Genomic DNA, 19,363 nt, shown 5'->3' with positions numbered 1-19,363 from the left:
GGTCTGGACTCAGGTCTTATTATTTATCACCATACCCGGATCTTATAAAGTTTGGTTCAGATCAGGTCTGGGTAAACTAGGCCCTTTGACACCCCTACTCAGCACAACATAAAGGAGAAGAAGAAGAAGAAGAAGAAGAAGAAGAAGAGGAGGAAGGATAAGGATATTAAATTTAGAGAGTTTAACAGCCCCTTTCAAGCGGTTTTTCTTTTTGTCATGCTTATATATTTTCATACACTGCCTAAGCTATATATAACTTTCATTGTGTTGCCTTTCATCCTAGAATAATGGCTCTTCGCTCGACTGACTTAGACAACCCATGCGAGTGGGCCCAACTACTCTTGAACGCATGGATTCCAAAGGTTGAGGCGCCATGACCACTACAGGCTAATAGTTAAACCCTTATAGCCTTATTATAGGGATGCTCTCCAAAAGCTGTTAGGGCAGGGCTTCAGACTAATGATGATGTTGGATGTTGTAAACCAACTATTAGGGTATGTGTTGAAGGGCACTTTATCCATTTTTCTACAAAAGGAAATTGAATAAGGACACAACCCAACCATTAGGGTATGCGTTGAAGGGCACTTTATCCATTTTTCTTCAAAGTGGAATTTGAATTAGGACAACCCAACCATTAGGGTATGTGTTGAAGGGCACTTTATCCATTTTTCTACAAATGGAAATTGAATAAGGACACAACCCAACCATTAGGGTATGTGTTGAAGGGCACTTTATCCATTTTTCTTCAAAGTGGAATTTGAATTAGGACACAACCCAACCATTAGGGTATGTGTTGAAGGGCACTTTATCCATTTTTCTACAAATGGAAATTGAATAAGGACACAACCCAACCATTAGGGTATGTGTTGAAGGACACTTTATCCATTTTTCTTCAAAGTGGAATTTGAATTAGGACACAACCCAACCATTAGGGTATGTGTTGAAGGGCACTTTATCCATTTTTCTACAAGTGGAATTTGAACAAGGACACAACCCAACCATTAGCGTATTATCCATTTTTCTACGAGTGGAATTTGAATAAGGACACAACACCTTGGATGTCATTCATCTTTTTCCTTTTTACAGGCAGGCAATGATGAAAATGGGAATCCAATATCCTTGTGATATGATAGTGGTACATAACCATCCAGCTATCTCATTTGATCTCAAAGAAAAGCTATCATTCATCTCGAAGATCAACGGCATAGCATATATAAAAGGCTCTTTGTTGGTTATACATGTCGGAACTCTCGTGAAGATGCTCTCCAAAAGTCATGTAGGGTTCTCCAAAACTCATGATAGTTTATGATGCTGTAGGCCAACTGTGTTGAGCTATGTCACATTGGTGCGGGTACAAGTGCGAAGCAATTTAAAAAAATTTGGACATAGGGAGACGGCTATATATATGTATATATATTTAATATATATATATATATAACAATAATAATAAAACTCAATCAAAGTTATGCTCATTAGGAGACACAGCTGTATATATATAAAGATTATTTTTTTTTAGTTTTTATATATCATTTGCCCTAAAAAAATGATAAAAATAGACTCGATCAAAGTTGACTGAGTCTAAAATGTAGATGGACTCGACCCTGGTGCGTTGATCAAGTACGACACTTGGTTGACCATGTTCGCCCCGTGTCTGAAGCCGCACCCGTGTTGGGGCGTGTCAACACGGGTGCATCGACTTTATAACCGAGTCTGTGTGACTTAGGTGTTGAGTCACTCACTCGCACTATATCCATTTTCTAAAGATTGGTGTGAATTTGAATCAGCACAGGACACTTTGGATGTCATTCATCTTTTTTTTCATGGCCATCCCACTATCTCGTTCCATCTAAAAAAAAAAAGACAAAAAGAATCGAACATCTTTTTGTATTTTTTTTTCAACAAAGAAAGGTGGGGTTAGCAGACCCTACAAGTTTATTAGAAAACAAAAGTAAAGCTGTACAAAATTACAAAAGAGGAACCCAATCTGGGTTCATATGGGACCAGTGTCTTTCTTCCAAAGAAGTGGCTGAAATGGCAAGAGTTCAAGCCATGTGATTGAACTCTTTAGATTCATACTTTACCCCATATATATCAAAACTAAGAAGGCATCCTATTAAAATATCTAATTGTTCATGAGATGGACCCCTGGCTTCCATTTTTCTATTAATAAGACACACCAAGTCTAACACCCCGATTTGGGACCTCAGGAGTCCGAGTTCGGTTGGTATTACTTCCCAGAGGGAAGAGTGCAAAGCTTACACAGAGAAAACGTGGCTAAAAAAACTTTTCATTTCATTTTCATAATCAACTTTTTTCTTACAATTGTTCATCATTCATAATAAAATAAAGCAAATACATCTTATTCAATGACAAGAAAAGTAAAAGATACCAATGCACTGCTGAAGAAGAAGAAGCTGCTCATAAGTGAATGATCTAATGACTGAAATTTACAGTTGTAATTAAACAAAAATGGGGGTGAGTCTACAACCCAGTAAGAAATAATCATAAGTAAATAAACAACAATTTACAACTGTAGTGGGCTCTAAGCCCCTAGTCTTATTTTAATTCTCGATACACCACACATGTTTGTATATTTTAATTTCTCCTATTAACATTCTCAAATACTCTTTTTCACACAACTAATTCTAGTCTGGCTATACCGGTAATAGCCATCTATGAGCGTAGCAACCCTGTAGAACACCCCAATTCTACATATTGGCCAAACAATGAACCATACACTCCCAGTGGTCCCTAGAACACCAGGCACTTCAGTGAACCACCACGGGGACCCCACCTGTAGCTAGCCGGGAGGTCAAGCTCTAAATCTCGGCATGGTTCATGCAACATCCTAAACATGATGGTTATCAACTATCCATGATCCTCTAGAGTCCCAAACCAGTGTGAGTGAAATCCTAAGTCATAACTAAGTTTACACATTGAACAATATTCTCAAATTCAAAGTTCACTCGTTCTCTCACGAGTGGTGTCATGACTAATCACAACAATCTCATTCTTAATCTCATGATGACATTAGGACTCACATCGCTCTTCACTTAGCACGCAATGATGTAGTATCTCTACATCATTAAATCACCGGCGGCCCACTCTCCATGGTGGCTGCACTCTGGCCGCGAACCAGGTAGCCCTTGCCACAGGTCGCCACTTCCGGGATTTAAGGGGTACTGCATGCTACACTCTAAATATTCATTCATACTACATGAATGAACTAAATGGGACTCAAAACCAAACTCAAATCTCATCACAATGCATAATAGTAATGATCAAATAGACATGCATTTAAAATTGCTTTCTATCATGCAGGACATATTACAACTAACATGTATTTCACAATAAACATGTATTTAAATGAACTCATAATGTCAAACATGAAACTTATGTATGTCATGGTCTCACTAAAAGCTATCATGCTAATCACATAACTTTTATAGTACTACGATAACAAATAACGTGAAACAAGTTTATTCACCTCTAAATTACTTATAATATCCCTTACCTCAAGTGCTGACACTGTGCTCTCTCCGAAATCGAGCCTCACGAAGCTCTAACACTAGGATCTGGTCATTAAAGCAATATATTTGAATTAATTCACAAACCTCTTACTAAAATTACCAAAATACCCCTCCCGAATCTTATTAAAGAAACCACGGTTTCTGTATTACTAGTTTGACTGAAGTTTCTAGACCAATAGATTCCTCTCTTTAATACAAATCCAACGCACCAAACCTCACTCGATTCCGAGTTCGGAGTGCGAAGATATGTCTATTTTACTGAAATGGGTCTCAAGTATCCAAATAGATATCTTGGCACATTTCGGATTTCGGGCCAATTCGAGACTATTTTCTGATCCAATTCTGATCTGGATCCAAACCCTGTCTGTTTGGATTCAGATCCATTGCATAACTGGATCCAAAACTGCTTGACTGGATATAGAAAGTTTGATTGGGTCCGAACCAGATCCATTCTGACTGGATCCAGACTAGTCTGACTGGATCCAGGACAGATTGACTGGATCTGGGCCTGCTTGACTGGATCCTGGACAGTATGATTGGATCCAGATCTGCCTGACTGGATCCAGGGTAATCTAACTGGGTCCAGACCTGTCTGACTGGGTCCAGATCCGAGATCGATCCAGTCAGATCTGGACCCGGTTAATCTGGATCTGCGATAGGTCCAGATTGAACTGGGTCCGAACTGAAAACCCAGATCCAGACCCAAATGGTTCGGTTTGGATCTTGGTTCAACCAGGTCGGTTCAGACCCGTTTCGGTCTGAACCGGTTCGACCTGAACCAGAATAACCAACTCGGTTGGCTTGAACCGGTTCAACCCGAACCGGTTTGGCTTGAACCGGTTCGACCTGAACCGGTTCGGCTTTAACCGGTTTGATCCGAACCGGTTCACCCAACTCACAGGACCCTGTTCGGTCTGGGTGCGACCCGGTCCAATTTTTTTTTTAATACACTTGGTCTGGGTGCGACCCAGACCGAACCGGTCCCTCGATAAAAAGGGGCGGAAGGGGCTGTGCCCCTTCCGATTACAGTTGCAGAGGGTCGGCCCCTGCCGACCCTCTCTCTGCACTCCCTGTCTGGGCCGACCTCCGGGGCCGGCCAACTGTGTCGGCCGGCCGTCGGAGTCGGCCGCCACAGGGGTCGGCCGACCTCCCCCCTTTCTCTCTATCTCTGTCAAAAATTTATTTATTATTTTTTTTCATATTGCAACTCGCCGGCAGCCATGGCTGCCGGCCCTCTGAGCTCCTAACAAGAAAGAAGAACAAAGAAGAAGACAGAGGGGGCTTACCTTGCTGCCGTCGCCGCTGTCTCAGTTAAGAGCCTCTCTTTCTCTCGCTCTCTTTCTCTCTGTGCAGGGTGCGGAAGGAGGGCCTGCGTGGGGTTTTTTATAACCCTCACGCAGGGTGAGGGGGTGAGGATAACCTCCCCCCCCCCCCCCCTTTCCGCGGATTATGGGGGGTGAGGTTTATCCTCACCCCCACTCGTTACGCGGTTCCCCTTTGGGGAAACCGTTTTTTTTTTAAACGCTTATTCCCTCCGGCGACTCTGCCGGAGGGGGGTTTTACAATTCTACCCCCCTTAAAAGAAGATTCGTCCCGAATCTTACTTGGAAACAAATGTGGAAATTGCTCGCGGATATCAGATTCACGCTCCCAAGTAGCCTCCTTGTTGCTGTGATGGCTTCATCTAACCAATACGAGAGATAACTCCTTGTTTCGCAGCTTTTGCACTTTCGTGTCCAGGATTTCGATGGTCTTTTCTCTCATACTCAAATCATCTTGCAAATCTAATACAGTCTCAACTGTATCCAATATATGAGAGGGATCTGGCACGTATTTCCGCAATATGGAAACATGGAACACGTTATGAATTCGAGATAAGGAAGGTGGTAGAGCTAACCAATATGCTGCCTGACCAACCCTTGCAAGTATCTCAAATGGTCCTATATATCTGGAGTTCAATTTTCCTCTTCGACCAAAACACATTACTCCCTTAAACGGAGATATCTTTAAAAACACGTGATCACCTTGCTCAAATTCCAACTCACGGCGTCTTTTATCCGCATAACTCTTCTGTCGACTTTGTGCTGTAAGAAGACGCTCTCGAATGAATCTCACTTGATCTGTCATTCGCTGAACCATCTCTGGTCCTAACAAACTCCTTTCTCCGACTTCGTCCCAACACAAGGGAGTTCGACATCCTCGACCATACAATGCTTTAAATGGAGTCATGCCTATACTTGCTTGAAAGCTGTGTTGTAGGTAAACTCCATTAATGGCAAAATATCATTCCACGAGTCGTTATACTCCAAACTACATGCCCGGAGCATGTCTTCAAGGGTCTGAATGGTTCGCTCTGACTGGCCATCTGACTGAGGGTGAAAAGCTGTACTCATTTTTAATTGTGTCCCCATAGCTTCTTGAAAACTTTGCCAAAACCGCGATGTGAACTTCGAGTCTCTGTCTGAAACAATTGAATCTGGTACTCCATGAAGTCTCACAATTTCTCTAATAAACAATTGAGCCAGTTGGTCACACGAGTGAGTTGTCTTACAAACTAAAAAGTGAGCTTACTTAGTTAGCCTGTCGACAATCACCCATACTGAATCCATCCCATTCTTCGTCTTAGGAAGCCCCGAAACGAAGTCCATTGATATTTTCGCCCATTTCCACTCGGGTATGGGAAGTGGTTGCAAAAGACCACCTGGTCTTTGGTGCTCAATCTTCACCTGTTGACATAGTAGACATTTGCTAACAAACTCAACAATGTCTCTCTTCATACCATTCCACCAAAATGTATCTTTCAGATCTCGGTACATTTTAGTGCTACCGGGATGGATGGCATATCTAGAATGATGTGCCTCTTCCATCAATAGATTTCTAAGTTGATCATCCTTGGGAATGCACACTCTTTGACGAAATCTAATAAGTCCTTGATCATCAACATTGAATTTTGATTCTACACTTTCTGATATCTTCTTTCTTAATTGCATAAATTCTGGGTCTAAGAGTTGTTTTTCCTTAATTTGATCCCACAATTCTGACTTCAATGTGGTTTGTACAAATAATAATCGACCTGGCAAACATTGAGCTTCTGCCTTCTGATGAGCCATCGAGGAAAATAACTCCCAATCTGCAAGTCTAGCTAGAATTCCTGCCTTTCTGCTAAGAGCATCAGTGACTACATTTGCCTTACCCGAATGGTATTTAAGCTCGAAATCATAATCTTTTAGAAATTCCAACCATCTCCTTTGCCTCAAATTCAAATCTTTCTGAGAAAACAGATACTTAAGGCTTTGATGGTCGGTAAAGACCTCAAATTGCTCGCCATAAAGGTAGTGCCTCCATATCTTAAGGGCAAAAACCATCGCTGCTAACTCCAGATCATGCGTCGGATAGTTGACTTCATGAGTTTTGAGCTGACGAGATGCATAAGCTATCACTTTTTCGTGTTGCATCAGAACACAACCCAATCCTTTGTGAGAGGCATCGCTATGAATAGTGAAACCTCCAGATCCAGAAGGTAAGACCAACACTGGAGCAGTGGTCAAACGCTTCTTTATCTCCTGAAAACTTTGCTCACATTTCTCATTCCACTCGAACTTTACATCTTTCTTTGTGAGCTTCGTCATAGGAGCCGCCAACAACGAAAATCCTTCAACGAATCTCCGATAGTACCCAGCTAACCCCAAAAAGCTGCGAATCTCAGTAGGATTTTTGGGTCTTGACCAATTGGTGACTGCTTCGATCTTTGCAGGATCTACCATAATCCCGTCTTTAGAAACAATGTGTCCAAGAAAAGACACTTGTTCTAACCAAAAAGCACACTTAGAGAATTTGGCATAAAGCTGATGTTCTCTAAGTATCTGCAGAACTATCCTCAGATGCTCTTCATGTTGCTCCTTCGAGGTAGAGTATATGAGGATGTCATCGACAAATACCACGACGAACTTGTCCAAATAAGGTCTGAACACTCTATTCATCATGTCCATGAAGGCAGCTGGTACGTTGGTCAGACCAAAAGACATGACCATAAATTCATAATGGCCATATCTTGATCTGAATGCTGTCTTGGACACATCTTCCTTCTTAATCTTTAATTGATGATAACCTGATCTCAAATCCAACTTCGAGAAGCATGCCACTCCTTGCAGTTGATCGAATAAATCATCAATTCTAGGCAATGGGTATTTATTCTTTATGGTTACCACGTTCAATTGACGATAGTCGATACACATACGCAGTGATCCGTCCTTCTTTTTCACGAACAAAATTGGAGCACCCCAAGGAGATACTGAAGGTCGAATAAATCCTTTCTCTAATAACTCCTGTATTTGCTCTTTGAGTTCCGTAGGGCCCATCTGATAGGGGGCCTTCGAAATGGGTGTTGTTCTCGGAACTAGATCGATTTGGAACTCAGTCTCCCGATCAGGAGGGAGACCTGGAAGGTCTTCTGGAAAGACATCATCATATTCACGGACTATGTCTACATCTGATATTCTGAGGTCTTCTTTCTCTTCAGTTTTCATGTACGCCAGGAATCTCATGCATCCCTTCTCAATATATATATTGACCTTTAAACACGATATGATAGCTGACTTATGTAACTTTCTAACACCCTGGTATGTGAAAGTTGGAGTATGGGGTATCTGAAAGCTGACACACTTTCTTCTACAATCGATAGTGGCATGGTGGTTCGACAACCAATCCATGCCCAGAACAGCATCAAGGTCTTTGAAGTCGAGTTGCAACAAGTTCATATGCAACTCTCGATCTTCAATTTTTACAACGCAATTAGGATACACAGTATCCACAATAGTGGTTTCTCCTATAGGGGTCTCTATTAAGTAAGAAACACTCAATCGAGAAGGTGCAACTGACAACCTTTTCCCAAAAGCTGAAGAAGACAAACTTTGTGTGGCTCCTAAGTCGAATAACACACGCGCAAGAACACCAGAAATAAGAAGTGTACCTTCAAGCACATCAGGGTTGGCAAGAGCTTCTTGAAGAGCAGTCGCATAGGCGCGACCTGGTACTGCAGGCTTCGGCTTTGGCGGAGCGTTGTTTCTTTGATCAGGCTGTGGGCAATCATTAGCATAATGACCCATCTGCTGGGAGTTGAAGCATTTGACGTTCTTCAAGTCGCATTTACCCTCGTGCCTCTGGAGACCACAAGTCTTACAAGCATTGTCTGACTGGACCAGCTTCTGGAACCTTTGCCGCTTGGCTTGCTGATTGCCAGCATTCTTGACTTGCTTACCCTGGTTCTGACCAGGGTTTTGTCCTCCGAAATGCCTCTTGTTGCTCCTCTGGAATCTTTCCTTAGAATAAAACTTCCTTCGAGAAGATTCTGCCATATTTCCACCACTGTGCTGGGTCCTCTCTTCCGTCTTGACTTTTTCCTTCGCTTGCGGTTTCTCAACTGTCCGCATCTCCCAAAACTCGTACCTTGAGTCATAGTCCACAAGTCGGCTGTATTTCTTTATTTGTTGTGGCCCGACCAACCTCAAAATATCGGGCCTCAAACCCCTCTTGAATCTTCTGCACTTCTCTTTCTCGTTTGCCACCAAGGACTTGGCAAAAAGAGAGAGAGTTAAAACGTGTTGTATATTGGGCGACTGTCATGTCACCCTGCTTCAATTTCCTAAACTCTTCTTCTTTTTTCACCCTTTGACACTTTGGAAAGAACTGCCTGTAAAACCTCCTCACGAAAGTGGACCAAGGCAAGTAAGTGTCCGGCTCCAAGGTGTCCCTGATGGATCTCCACCAGTGCTCTGCATTGCTGGTCAGATTGGATACAGCTATCCAAACTCTCTGATCATTTGGACATTGGATGGCATCAATGCCTTCTCAACTTGCATCAGCCAATTCTCTACCACGACACCGTCAAGAGTGCCATCGAAGAGCGGAGGCTGCATATTCTTGAACCTCTTCGCCCATGAGGTGATACCAGAAATCACCGTCTGTGGCTGATTTTGTTGGACACGGGTCGTTTGTAGCAATTTATATAAAATACGGTTCGTGGTATACCCAGGTGGTATTCTCGTACTCTGACTCATTGGGGATCCAGGGGAGATCTCCATACTTTCTTCTCTACCTTCACGCTGAGTATTTCTCTCCGGTGTGTGAGTTGCCACGTGGCTTCCCTGAACTCGTGCCCCTTCCGTCGTAGGGGATGAAGAGGGTGCCCTCCGCGACGGTCCACCAAGGATTTCCCTTTCTCGCCTAGCAGCTACCGTGTCCTTGGAAAAATAAGAAGTTCCTCTGCGAGTGGCCATTTGGACTGTAGTAAAATTCTCACTTAACATTACATGTTTCATTGGATTCTCACAAGACTTTATCACATCTCACGCAATGTTAATAAAAATGTTCACTTTATTTCATTCAAAAAGGATCTCATACATGTACGAGAATTATTATTAGCAGAACAGAAAGAACAATGTAATTAAAATAATACTACTCTACTAAGCAGACTAGCTATTCCTAATCATTCTTCGATCCATCCGAAGCAGGGTCTGTTCCTTGTACTCCCTTGAGTCTGAGTCTCGGGAGGAGCGTTTAAGTCGTACTGAGGCGTAGCAGGAGTGTATGATGGTGACGAAGATGTGTGGGTAGGTGTGGCAGGAGTGTAAGTAGGTGAGGCAGGATCTTCACTCAGGTCTTCATCCTCGCCCCCCTCTCCTGTATTTCCCGAATTTTCTCGCCCCTGTCCAAACCCTGGGTCACCTTGGTTGGCTCCCGCTGCCTGCCGAGCTGCTTTGGCCGCCTGTAATGCCATTCTCCGAGCTTCTTCAGCCAGAAGCTCGTGGAATGGAGGTGGAACCCTCTGGTTTCCCCCACTTATGGCCGCCATATAACTTGCTCGAGACATATGTCGTCCCCGTGCTCTGGCCATACGATACCCTCCCCGAGGCACAAAGTTTGTGTTCGGAGCTGCTCTTCTCCCGATGCCTCCTTGAGCCGCCATCCGATTTCCCCCCATCCTCCCACGTGCCGACCTTGCCCTCTGACAGTTGTATTGTCGATTCCTCCTTCCATAAGGTGGAGGATGTGGCCCCTGTTTAGTGTAGGGGTAGTTCTGATTATAAACGTCTCGGTCTTCAAGAATGATGTAGATCGGAGGAGGCTGAGGCGTCAACTCTCTAACCACCTGAGTCATGCTTGTGATGACTCCAGTAACCATTGCCATTGCGGCAAAAAACTCCTCTCTCCCTACCATGGGAGGCTCAGCTGGGTCTTGAGCCCGCAGAACTTCGTTGTTTCCGTGTTCGTTAGCCATTCCTAATTACACAATAATTTAATCACTAACGTGTATTATTCAAGCAGAGACTTGCATCTTGTCATTGAGTCTTATTATGAATAATGAACATCTCTTCTGTGTAAACCTGACTCTGATACCACTTTGTAACACCCCGATCTGGGACCTCAGGAGTCCGAGTTCGGTTGGTATTACTTCCCAGAGGGAAGAGTGCAAAGCTTACACAAAGAAAACGTGGCTAAAAAAAACTTTTCATTTCATTTTCATAATCAACTTTTTCCTTACAATTGTTCATCATTCATAATAAAATAAAGCAAATACATCTTATTCAATGACAAGAAAAGTAAAAGATACCAATGCTCTGCTGAAGAAGAAGAAGCTGCTCATAAGTGAATGATCTAATGCCTGAAATTTACAGTTGTAATTAAACAAAAATGGGGGTGAGTCTACAACCCAGTAAGAAATAATCATAAGTAAATAAACAACAATTTACAACTGTAGTGGGCTCTAAGCCCCTAGTCTTATTTTAATTCTCGATACACCACACATGTTTGTATATTTTAATTTCTCCTATTAACATTCTCAAATACTCTCTTTCACACAACTAATTCTAGTCTGGCTATACCGGTAATAGCCATCTATGAGCGTAGCAACCCTGTAGAACACCCCAATTCTACATATTGGCCAAACAATGAACCATACACTCCCAGTGGTCCCCAGACCACCAGGCACTGCAGTGAACCACCACGGGGACCCCACCGGTAGCTAGCCGGGAGGTCAAGCTCTAAATCTCGGCATGGTTCATGCTACATCCTAAACATGATGGTTATCAACCATCAATGATCCTCTAGAGTCCCAAACCAGTGTGAGTGAAATCCTAAGTCATAACTAAGTTCACACATTGAACAATATTCTCAAATTCAAAGTTCACTCGTTCTCTCACGAGTGGTGTCATGACTAATCACAATAATCTCATTCTTAATCTCATGATAACATTAGGACTCACACCGCTCTTCACTTAGCACGCAATGATGTAGTGTCTCTACATCATTAAATCACCGGCGGCCCACTCTCCATGGTGGCTGCACTCTGGTCGCGAACCAGGTAGCCCTTGCCACAGGTCACCACTTTCGGGATTTAAGGTGTACTGCATGCTACACTCTAAATATCCATTCATACTACATGAATGAACTAAATGAGACTCAAAACCAAACTCAAATCTCATAACAATGCATGATAGTAATGATCAAATAGACATGCATTTACAATTGCTTTCTATCATGCAGACCATATTACAACTAACATGTATTTCACAATAAACATGTATTTAAATAAACTCATAATGTCAAACATGGAACTTATGCATGTCATGGTCTCACTAAAAGCTATTATGCTAATCACATAACTTTTATAGTACTACGATAATAAATAAAGTGAAACAAGTTTATTCACCTCTAAATTACTTATAATATCCCTTACCTCAAGTGCTGACACTGTGCTCTCTCTGAAATCGAGCCTCACGAAGCTCTAACACTTGGATCTTGTCATTAAAGCAATATATTTGAATTAATTCACAAACCTCTTACTAAAATTACCAAAATACCCCTCCCAAATCTTATTAAAGAAACCACGGTTTCTGTATTACTAGTTTGACTGAAGTTCCTAGACCAATAGATTCCTCTCTTTAATACAAATCCAACGCACCAAACCTCACTCGATTCCGAGTTCGGAGTGCGAAGATATGTCTATTTTACTGAAATGGGTCTCAAGTATCCAAATAGATATCTTGGCACATTTCGGATTTCGGGCCAATTCGAGACTATTTTCTGATCCAATTCTGATCTGGATCCAAACCCTGTCTGTTTGGATTCAGATCCATTGCATAACTGGATCCAAAACTGCTTGACTGGATATAGAAAGTTTGATTGGGTCCGAACCAGATCCATTCTGACTGGATCCAGACTAGTCTGACTGGATCCAGGACAGATTGACTGGATCTGGGCCTGCTTGACTGGATCCTGGACAGTATGATTGGATCCAGATCTGCCTGACTGGATCCAGGGTAATCTAACTGGGTCCAGACCTGTCTGACTGGGTCCAGATCCGAGATCGATCCAGTCAGATCTGGACCCGGTTAATCTGGATCTGCGATAGGTCCAGATTGAACTGGGTCTGAACTGAAAACCCAGATCCAGACCCAAATGGTTCGGTTTGGATCTTGGTTCAACCAGGTCGGTTCAGACCCGTTTCGGTCTGAACCGGTTCGACCTGAACCAGAATAACCAACTCGGTTGGCTTGAACCGGTTCAACCCGAACCGGTTTGGCTTGAACCGGTTTGACCTGAACCGGTTCGATCCGAACCGGTTCACCCAACTCACAGGACCCGGTTCGGTCTGGGTGCGACCCGGTCCAGATTTTTTTTTAATACACTTGGTCTGTGCGCAACCCAGACCAACCCGGTTCGGTCCGGGTGACCGGACCGAACCGGTCCCTCGATAAAAAGGGGCGGAAGGGGCTGTGCCCCTTCCGATTACAGTTGCAGAGGGTCGGCCCCTGCCGACCCTCTCTCTGCACTCCCTGCCTGGGCCGGCCTCCGAGGCCGGCCAACTGTGTCGGCCGGTCGCCGGGCCGGCCGTCGGAGTCGGCCGCCACAGGGGCCGGCCGACCTCCCCCCTTTCTCTCTATCTCTGTCAAAAATTTATTTATTTATTTTTTCATACTGCAACTCGCCGGCAGCCATGGCTGCCGGCCCTCTGAGCTCCTAACAAGAAAGAAGAACGAAGAAGACGCAGGGGGCTTACCTTGCTGTCGTCGCCGCCGCCGCTGCCGTCTCAGGTAAGAGCCTCTCTTTCTCTCGCTCTCTTTCTCTCTGTGCAGGGTGCGGAAGGAGGGCCTGCATGGGGGTTTTTATAACCCTCACGCAGGGTGAGGTGGTGAGGATAACCTCGCCCCCCCTTTTCGCGGATTATGGGGGGTGAGGTTTATCCTCACCCCCACTCGTTACGCGGTTCCCCTTTGGGGAAACCATTTTTTTTTTTTTTAACGCTTATCCCCTCCGGCGACTCTGCCGGAGGGGGGTTTTACACCAAGTCTTTGCGTGAAGCCTCTATGATCACCCTTGCTGACATAGGGATGTGATTAGAATTTTAAACCAACATCTATACTCTCTATCGAAAACTACTGCTTTGATCAGAGACCCATCCTGCTTTAACGAATCAGCCATACGAATCTCTAATCACATATCCTACTTTCCAAAGAGTCCTGTATAAGCTGAACACATTGATCTTGATCCATTGGTAAGGAGGAGGCAACCAATGACCTGCATTAGCCCCATCTACATGCAACTGGGTTATTAGCATCCCTTACATATCCGTAAAACATGTTCTCTTGCTGACAAGAAAATCAACTTGAGAATCTGGTTATCTGTGCTACTTTTTCCCTGAGAAATAACCTGATTGTGACAAATATTGATTTGAAAACATACTAACCATGCTTGCTGTAGAGATTTACCACGAAAGTAGTGCCAACTTATCATCTTGAAGATGAACAACTTAGAATAGGTGTCAACTTATCATTCGTCTTTTAACTAATTTTCTTCTTTGACAGGCACAAAAAAGCACTTCACGTGTTCCAAAGTAGGCGTGGTCTACTGTTAGGGCCAAACACCTTTAAGGTGTTCGGCCCTTTTGAATATGGGGAGAGGCATGAGGTCCCCCTTTATGTAGTGTGGCAGCCATTACGTGGCTCCCCTGGTTGGGCACCAGGTGTTCTGCCCCCAACACTGGATCTGCTTCGGTTCTAAAGAGAAACAGTTGATAGACCTCATTATACGGAGATGCCTTTTTTTTTTTTTACAGAGAAAGCTGGGGTTAGGCAGATCCCTACCAGTTATACAACTATACCATTAGGATTCGAACTTGCAACGTCCCAACACAAGGTGATGTGCACTAACTGCTCCAGCCAGACAAGCGGAGCCCCCCATTGGTGAGAGGCCCATATCCAGGCTATTTCTTTTGGTGTTGGAAAGACAAAAAGCTTATTACACCATACATTAATGTTTCAATCTGCTTCATGCACCATATCCTTGATCGGGCCCGTTGCCTTAAAATGGTAAAAAAGTTTATACAAATACTTGTATAAAGACTAAAAGTAAAAATAATTTGAATCATAAACAAACAAAAAAATCTCCTATACCAAATAATTTTCAGGTGACCTGACTTGTTCCATCATGATTCATTTTCATGGAACAATTCCTGTGTTTGGACTAATTCAAAACTTATGAATTGATACTTGATACCTGGTCACCAAGTTGGATCAAGAATGCGGCCAAGAGAATAAAAAACAATACTTGGCCATTATAAATTGAATCTTAAGAAGTCCAAGCACTGGCAAAAAAACAAAAGTAGAAAACATATATATTCTACTAAAAAAATGACTAGATTGTCTTTCTAAAATGACGTGTTTTCAGAAATGCCTACTAATTTGCCAAAATCTGCGAACCTGCTAATGTTCATGCGAATATAAGTACGTCGTTCGAAGGTCACAAGATCTCAATAAGTAGAAGATTCACATGATTATTTTGTGAACCTGTCAATATTCACATAAAAAAATTGCGAACATGGCTAACTTGAATATTAACACAGGAGATTCGCATTTGAAATGCATGGATCTTTTGAGATTCTCAAGCATGATGTGAACCTTCTAGAATTTAAAAGTTTGAGCTCAGCAAGTTCGCACCATACATTTTTTTAGCGTCCTGACTTTCGTACATACGACATGCGAATCTCTTTTAACTAAAAAATCACATAAAGTCGGGTTGTTAATGAATGTATATCGTGACCTTCGCAAAAGTCCGACAATCGCAAATATTATATGTGGACCTCATGTTAATGTAATATGAATACATTTATAACATGCAAATGAACATCTAATTCTTTAACCAAGCTGTGTTTGAGCACCATAGGATCAACCACATTCAAGCCATAAAGATAGCTAACCAGTCCTACTTCGACGATGATGTACTCCCAATGATGACACAATATTTCAAGACTTGGATTGGCCCCTTCGATTATGGAGGTTCTGGTTTGGGTGACTATAAGACCCGCAATTTTATATAAAATTACTAAATAAAACTAAGAGGTAGTTTATGTAAAATTATTGCATTAATCCGAAATGCGAAACGAATGAATTTTATCGAGCTAATTATACTTAGGACTTATATATCCTCATGGATATATACTCAAATAGTCAAGGAGTCATAACTCTCTCCCTGTACAAAATTAGAAAATTTCGCAAAGCCAGTCCGCTTCGTCTCATAAAATGTACTCAAATTTTTTTAGTGAAAAATATGGGCGAAACCTCAAAAATATGCGGGCCCCAAAAAAATATCTAATAGGCCCCACGAAAATAACTCACCAAAAATATATTGTGGGACCCACATAAATATCTCATGAAAATATCAAGTGGGCCACACAGGGATATGGATGTCATTTAGTTACTTTGCGCTTAAGTTTACATATTTGATCAGGTGAACTAACTGGATCGGATCCAGACTATATGTGGATCAAAGATCTACTTTTCTCTATAAACAGGAGGAGACCCCTCTTAGAAAATTGTCCCCCTCTCTCTCCATGGTGTGAGTTTTGCAAAAATAAATTTTAAAATAATATTTTTAATTAAAATCAAGTGAAAGCCAAACACCAAAAATATAAAAATCGGCTCGCACAAGTGGTGGAGTCTGGGTCAAACTTAAGAAAAGGGAAATACTTCGTATTCAAACACACAATCTAAACTACGCTTTATTGCTAAAAATAAAAATTAATTAATTAAATAAATAACTAAGAGTGTTGCCCCTGCAGAAGGCTTAAACAAATAATTAAAGTGTCTTATTCCAAACCCAAATGAATTAAAATAAAGGAAATCTTAATCTAAAAAGAAAAAAAAAGGCTTCAGTGCTTGAGTCTTTTGTCCCCTTGTGTCCCTTCTAGGTAGAATACTTTTGCATGGTTTGCTTAAGGGCTCTTTGAGGGTTCTCTAAGGGCACTTCTGAAGGCCTGAAGGGACATCGGAGGGTACGAAAGGGCTTCACCACATGTTCCAACACTTTCCTGCAAAAACAAAAACACAAAACAAAACAGTACGCCGAAAGCTAAAAAAGAAATCTAATAACTAATGAACAAAATAAATCAGTAAGAACAAGAATTAAACTAACTAAAACTCAACTAATAACATGAACTAACTATGAATAGCTATTAACAAACTATCACTAAAAGACAAAATAGCAAAACAACCTAACTAACAAATTAAGAAACTAATTCAAGAAAAAAAGAAACTAAACTAAACTAAAGATCAAGAAACACAATCAGCTAAATTTAACAAACTAATTAATTACTTTACTCTAATATTAACAATTTAATAACATGAACAAGAACTAAAAAATTGGCTAATAGTAACTGTGCTAATCGACTAATTCGGATCAAGTAAAACTAATTATTAAACAATATGCAAGATAAAAAAATTAACTACCTAATGAATGGCACATTGAAAGATGTACGGCTTTTGCAACTGAATGAATAAGATTGAAAATAACAGTTTAACCTAAGCTATAATATCAAATGCAATAAGGATGGTGAAGATCAGCTATCCTAGTGTGCATGCTAATTAATAACTCTAAACAAATACGGTGAATTCAATACGATTTAGACTAGCTAATGTAATCAAGACTAGGCTAGGCTACAACCAACACGATGCCTATTGAAGTAAACAAATAAAACAAATATCTGGTGTTGAATCACATCTATTAAAATAAATTACTAAACAATCAATGACTAATGAAATAAAACATGGCTTAATGAAATAACTAAAACAAATACTAACTAATGAAATTAATGTCTAATGTTGAAATCAAACAATGTCTCATGTTGGAATCAACATCTAATGCAATAATAACTAATTCTACAAAAAACGTTAATGTAATACATAGCTAATGAAATAACTGCAACTTGGGTACCGATTTCTAATCTAAACAAAAACAAAAAAAACTAAACTAATTGCAGCAACTAAACTAACTCAGTAAAAGATCAAGACTCTGATTTAACACTAACTACTAACCTGACATTGAAAACAAATAGCAAGTTACTTGGCATCAAAACCGCATTTCAAAGAGAGAAAAAAAGAACGATAAAAACAATAATCAACTAATCATTTTTTTTTTGTTTATATGATCTAAAAACGATGACGAATAAAAAAATATATGCTGCAGATTATTCTAAACTAAATATAATCCTAAGCTAATCAAGATTCAAGAAGACAAAATATAAAACCTATATTAAAACTACGATCTACCTAAATCATAATTTTTCAATGCTTAAATCAAGAAAATGATTAAACTATCAAAACGAAATCTATATTTTTTTCGTTTGTTTTTTTCTTTTGTTTTTTTCTCAGATGCAAGATATGAAATAAAGTAGATTAATATGAAAATGATGCAACGATCTAACAAAACTACATGCGATGCTATGCTTTATATGATGCAAACCTAAATCTACGTAAAACAGGGGAGAAAGAAATGAACCTGATGATCCGCTTTCGACGGATTGGATGAGAATAGAAGGCCATAGAAAGATGGAAGCATATGGATCATGTTGATTCACACTGTAGAGCAGATCTCGAGGAACTCATCGAGATGACGGTAGGGGTCTTCGTTGTTCAGGCCATAGAAAGTTGGAAGCATATGGATTATGCAGGCCTTAATCTCAAACTGCAGCACTCCTACAACAGGTCTCGCAATGCAGGAGGCCAGAGTGTAAGCATTGGGAGTGAAGTACTCACTAAGAGGACCGGTCAACTGTTGATCTTGAGCCATGGGACCAGATCGATGGGCTCTCCTAATAAGGGACTCAGGGTCATCGACTATCTCTACAAGCTCAGGGTCAAGTGAGTGTCGCCCTTGCATGCACCTGAGGATAGACCGGTGCAACAACCGTCCTAAGACACTAGTTTTCTACCTACCTAATGTGCAAAGCGGTCAAACCACAATAAACCACAAAGCAGGTAGAGAAGAAAGAAAGCTAAAAAGAAGTAAACACAACAACACACACTTGCACCCAACAGATATTATGTGAAAAAAAACTATGAGCACAATACCAATCGTGTGCAGAGTCACCTCTAAAGGTATCCTAATCGGTGGGCTGTGCAGGAAAGGTAAGCTTGTATATAGGGTTTGCAAGCAACGTGGTTCTAAACCTAACTATAGAAAAGAAACTAAACAATCATAGTTAATGAACAGGAAAGAAACTAACAACCTAACAAAACACGAACAAACACTGGCAATAAAGTGAATACTCGTATTAATCGTCGTTCCTCATCAACGACTCCAAAATTTGGTGTGAGTTTTGTAAAAATGATTTTTAAAATAATATTTTTAATTAAAATCAAGTGAAAGCCAGACATCAAAAATATAAAAACCGACTCGCACGAGTAGTGAAGTTCGGGTCGAACTCAGGGAATGAAAAATACTTCGTATTCAAACACACAATCTAAACTATGCTTTATTGTCAAAAATAAAAAACAATTAAT

The 19,363-nt window shown here is 41.2% G+C and overlaps 1 protein-coding gene across 1 annotated transcript; it reads right to left on the bottom strand.

The window, feature by feature from the left end:
- Nucleotides 1-5,210: 5,210 nt before the first annotated feature.
- On the bottom strand, nt 5,211-5,669 carry LOC149845369 (uncharacterized). The gene has a single exon (XM_089987758.1). The coding sequence runs from the start codon at nt 5,667-5,669 to the stop codon at nt 5,211-5,213; it is 459 nt and encodes a 152-aa protein (XP_089843884.1).
- Between the last annotated feature and the right edge of the window lie 13,694 nt (nt 5,670-19,363).

Source organism: Nuphar pumila, chromosome 2, assembly GCF_984573655.1.
Source record: "Nuphar pumila chromosome 2, dmNupPumi1.hap1.1, whole genome shotgun sequence".
NCBI classification, from domain to species: Eukaryota; Viridiplantae; Streptophyta; class Magnoliopsida; order Nymphaeales; family Nymphaeaceae; genus Nuphar; species Nuphar pumila.
This window is presented reverse-complemented; position numbering and strand designations above follow the sequence as displayed.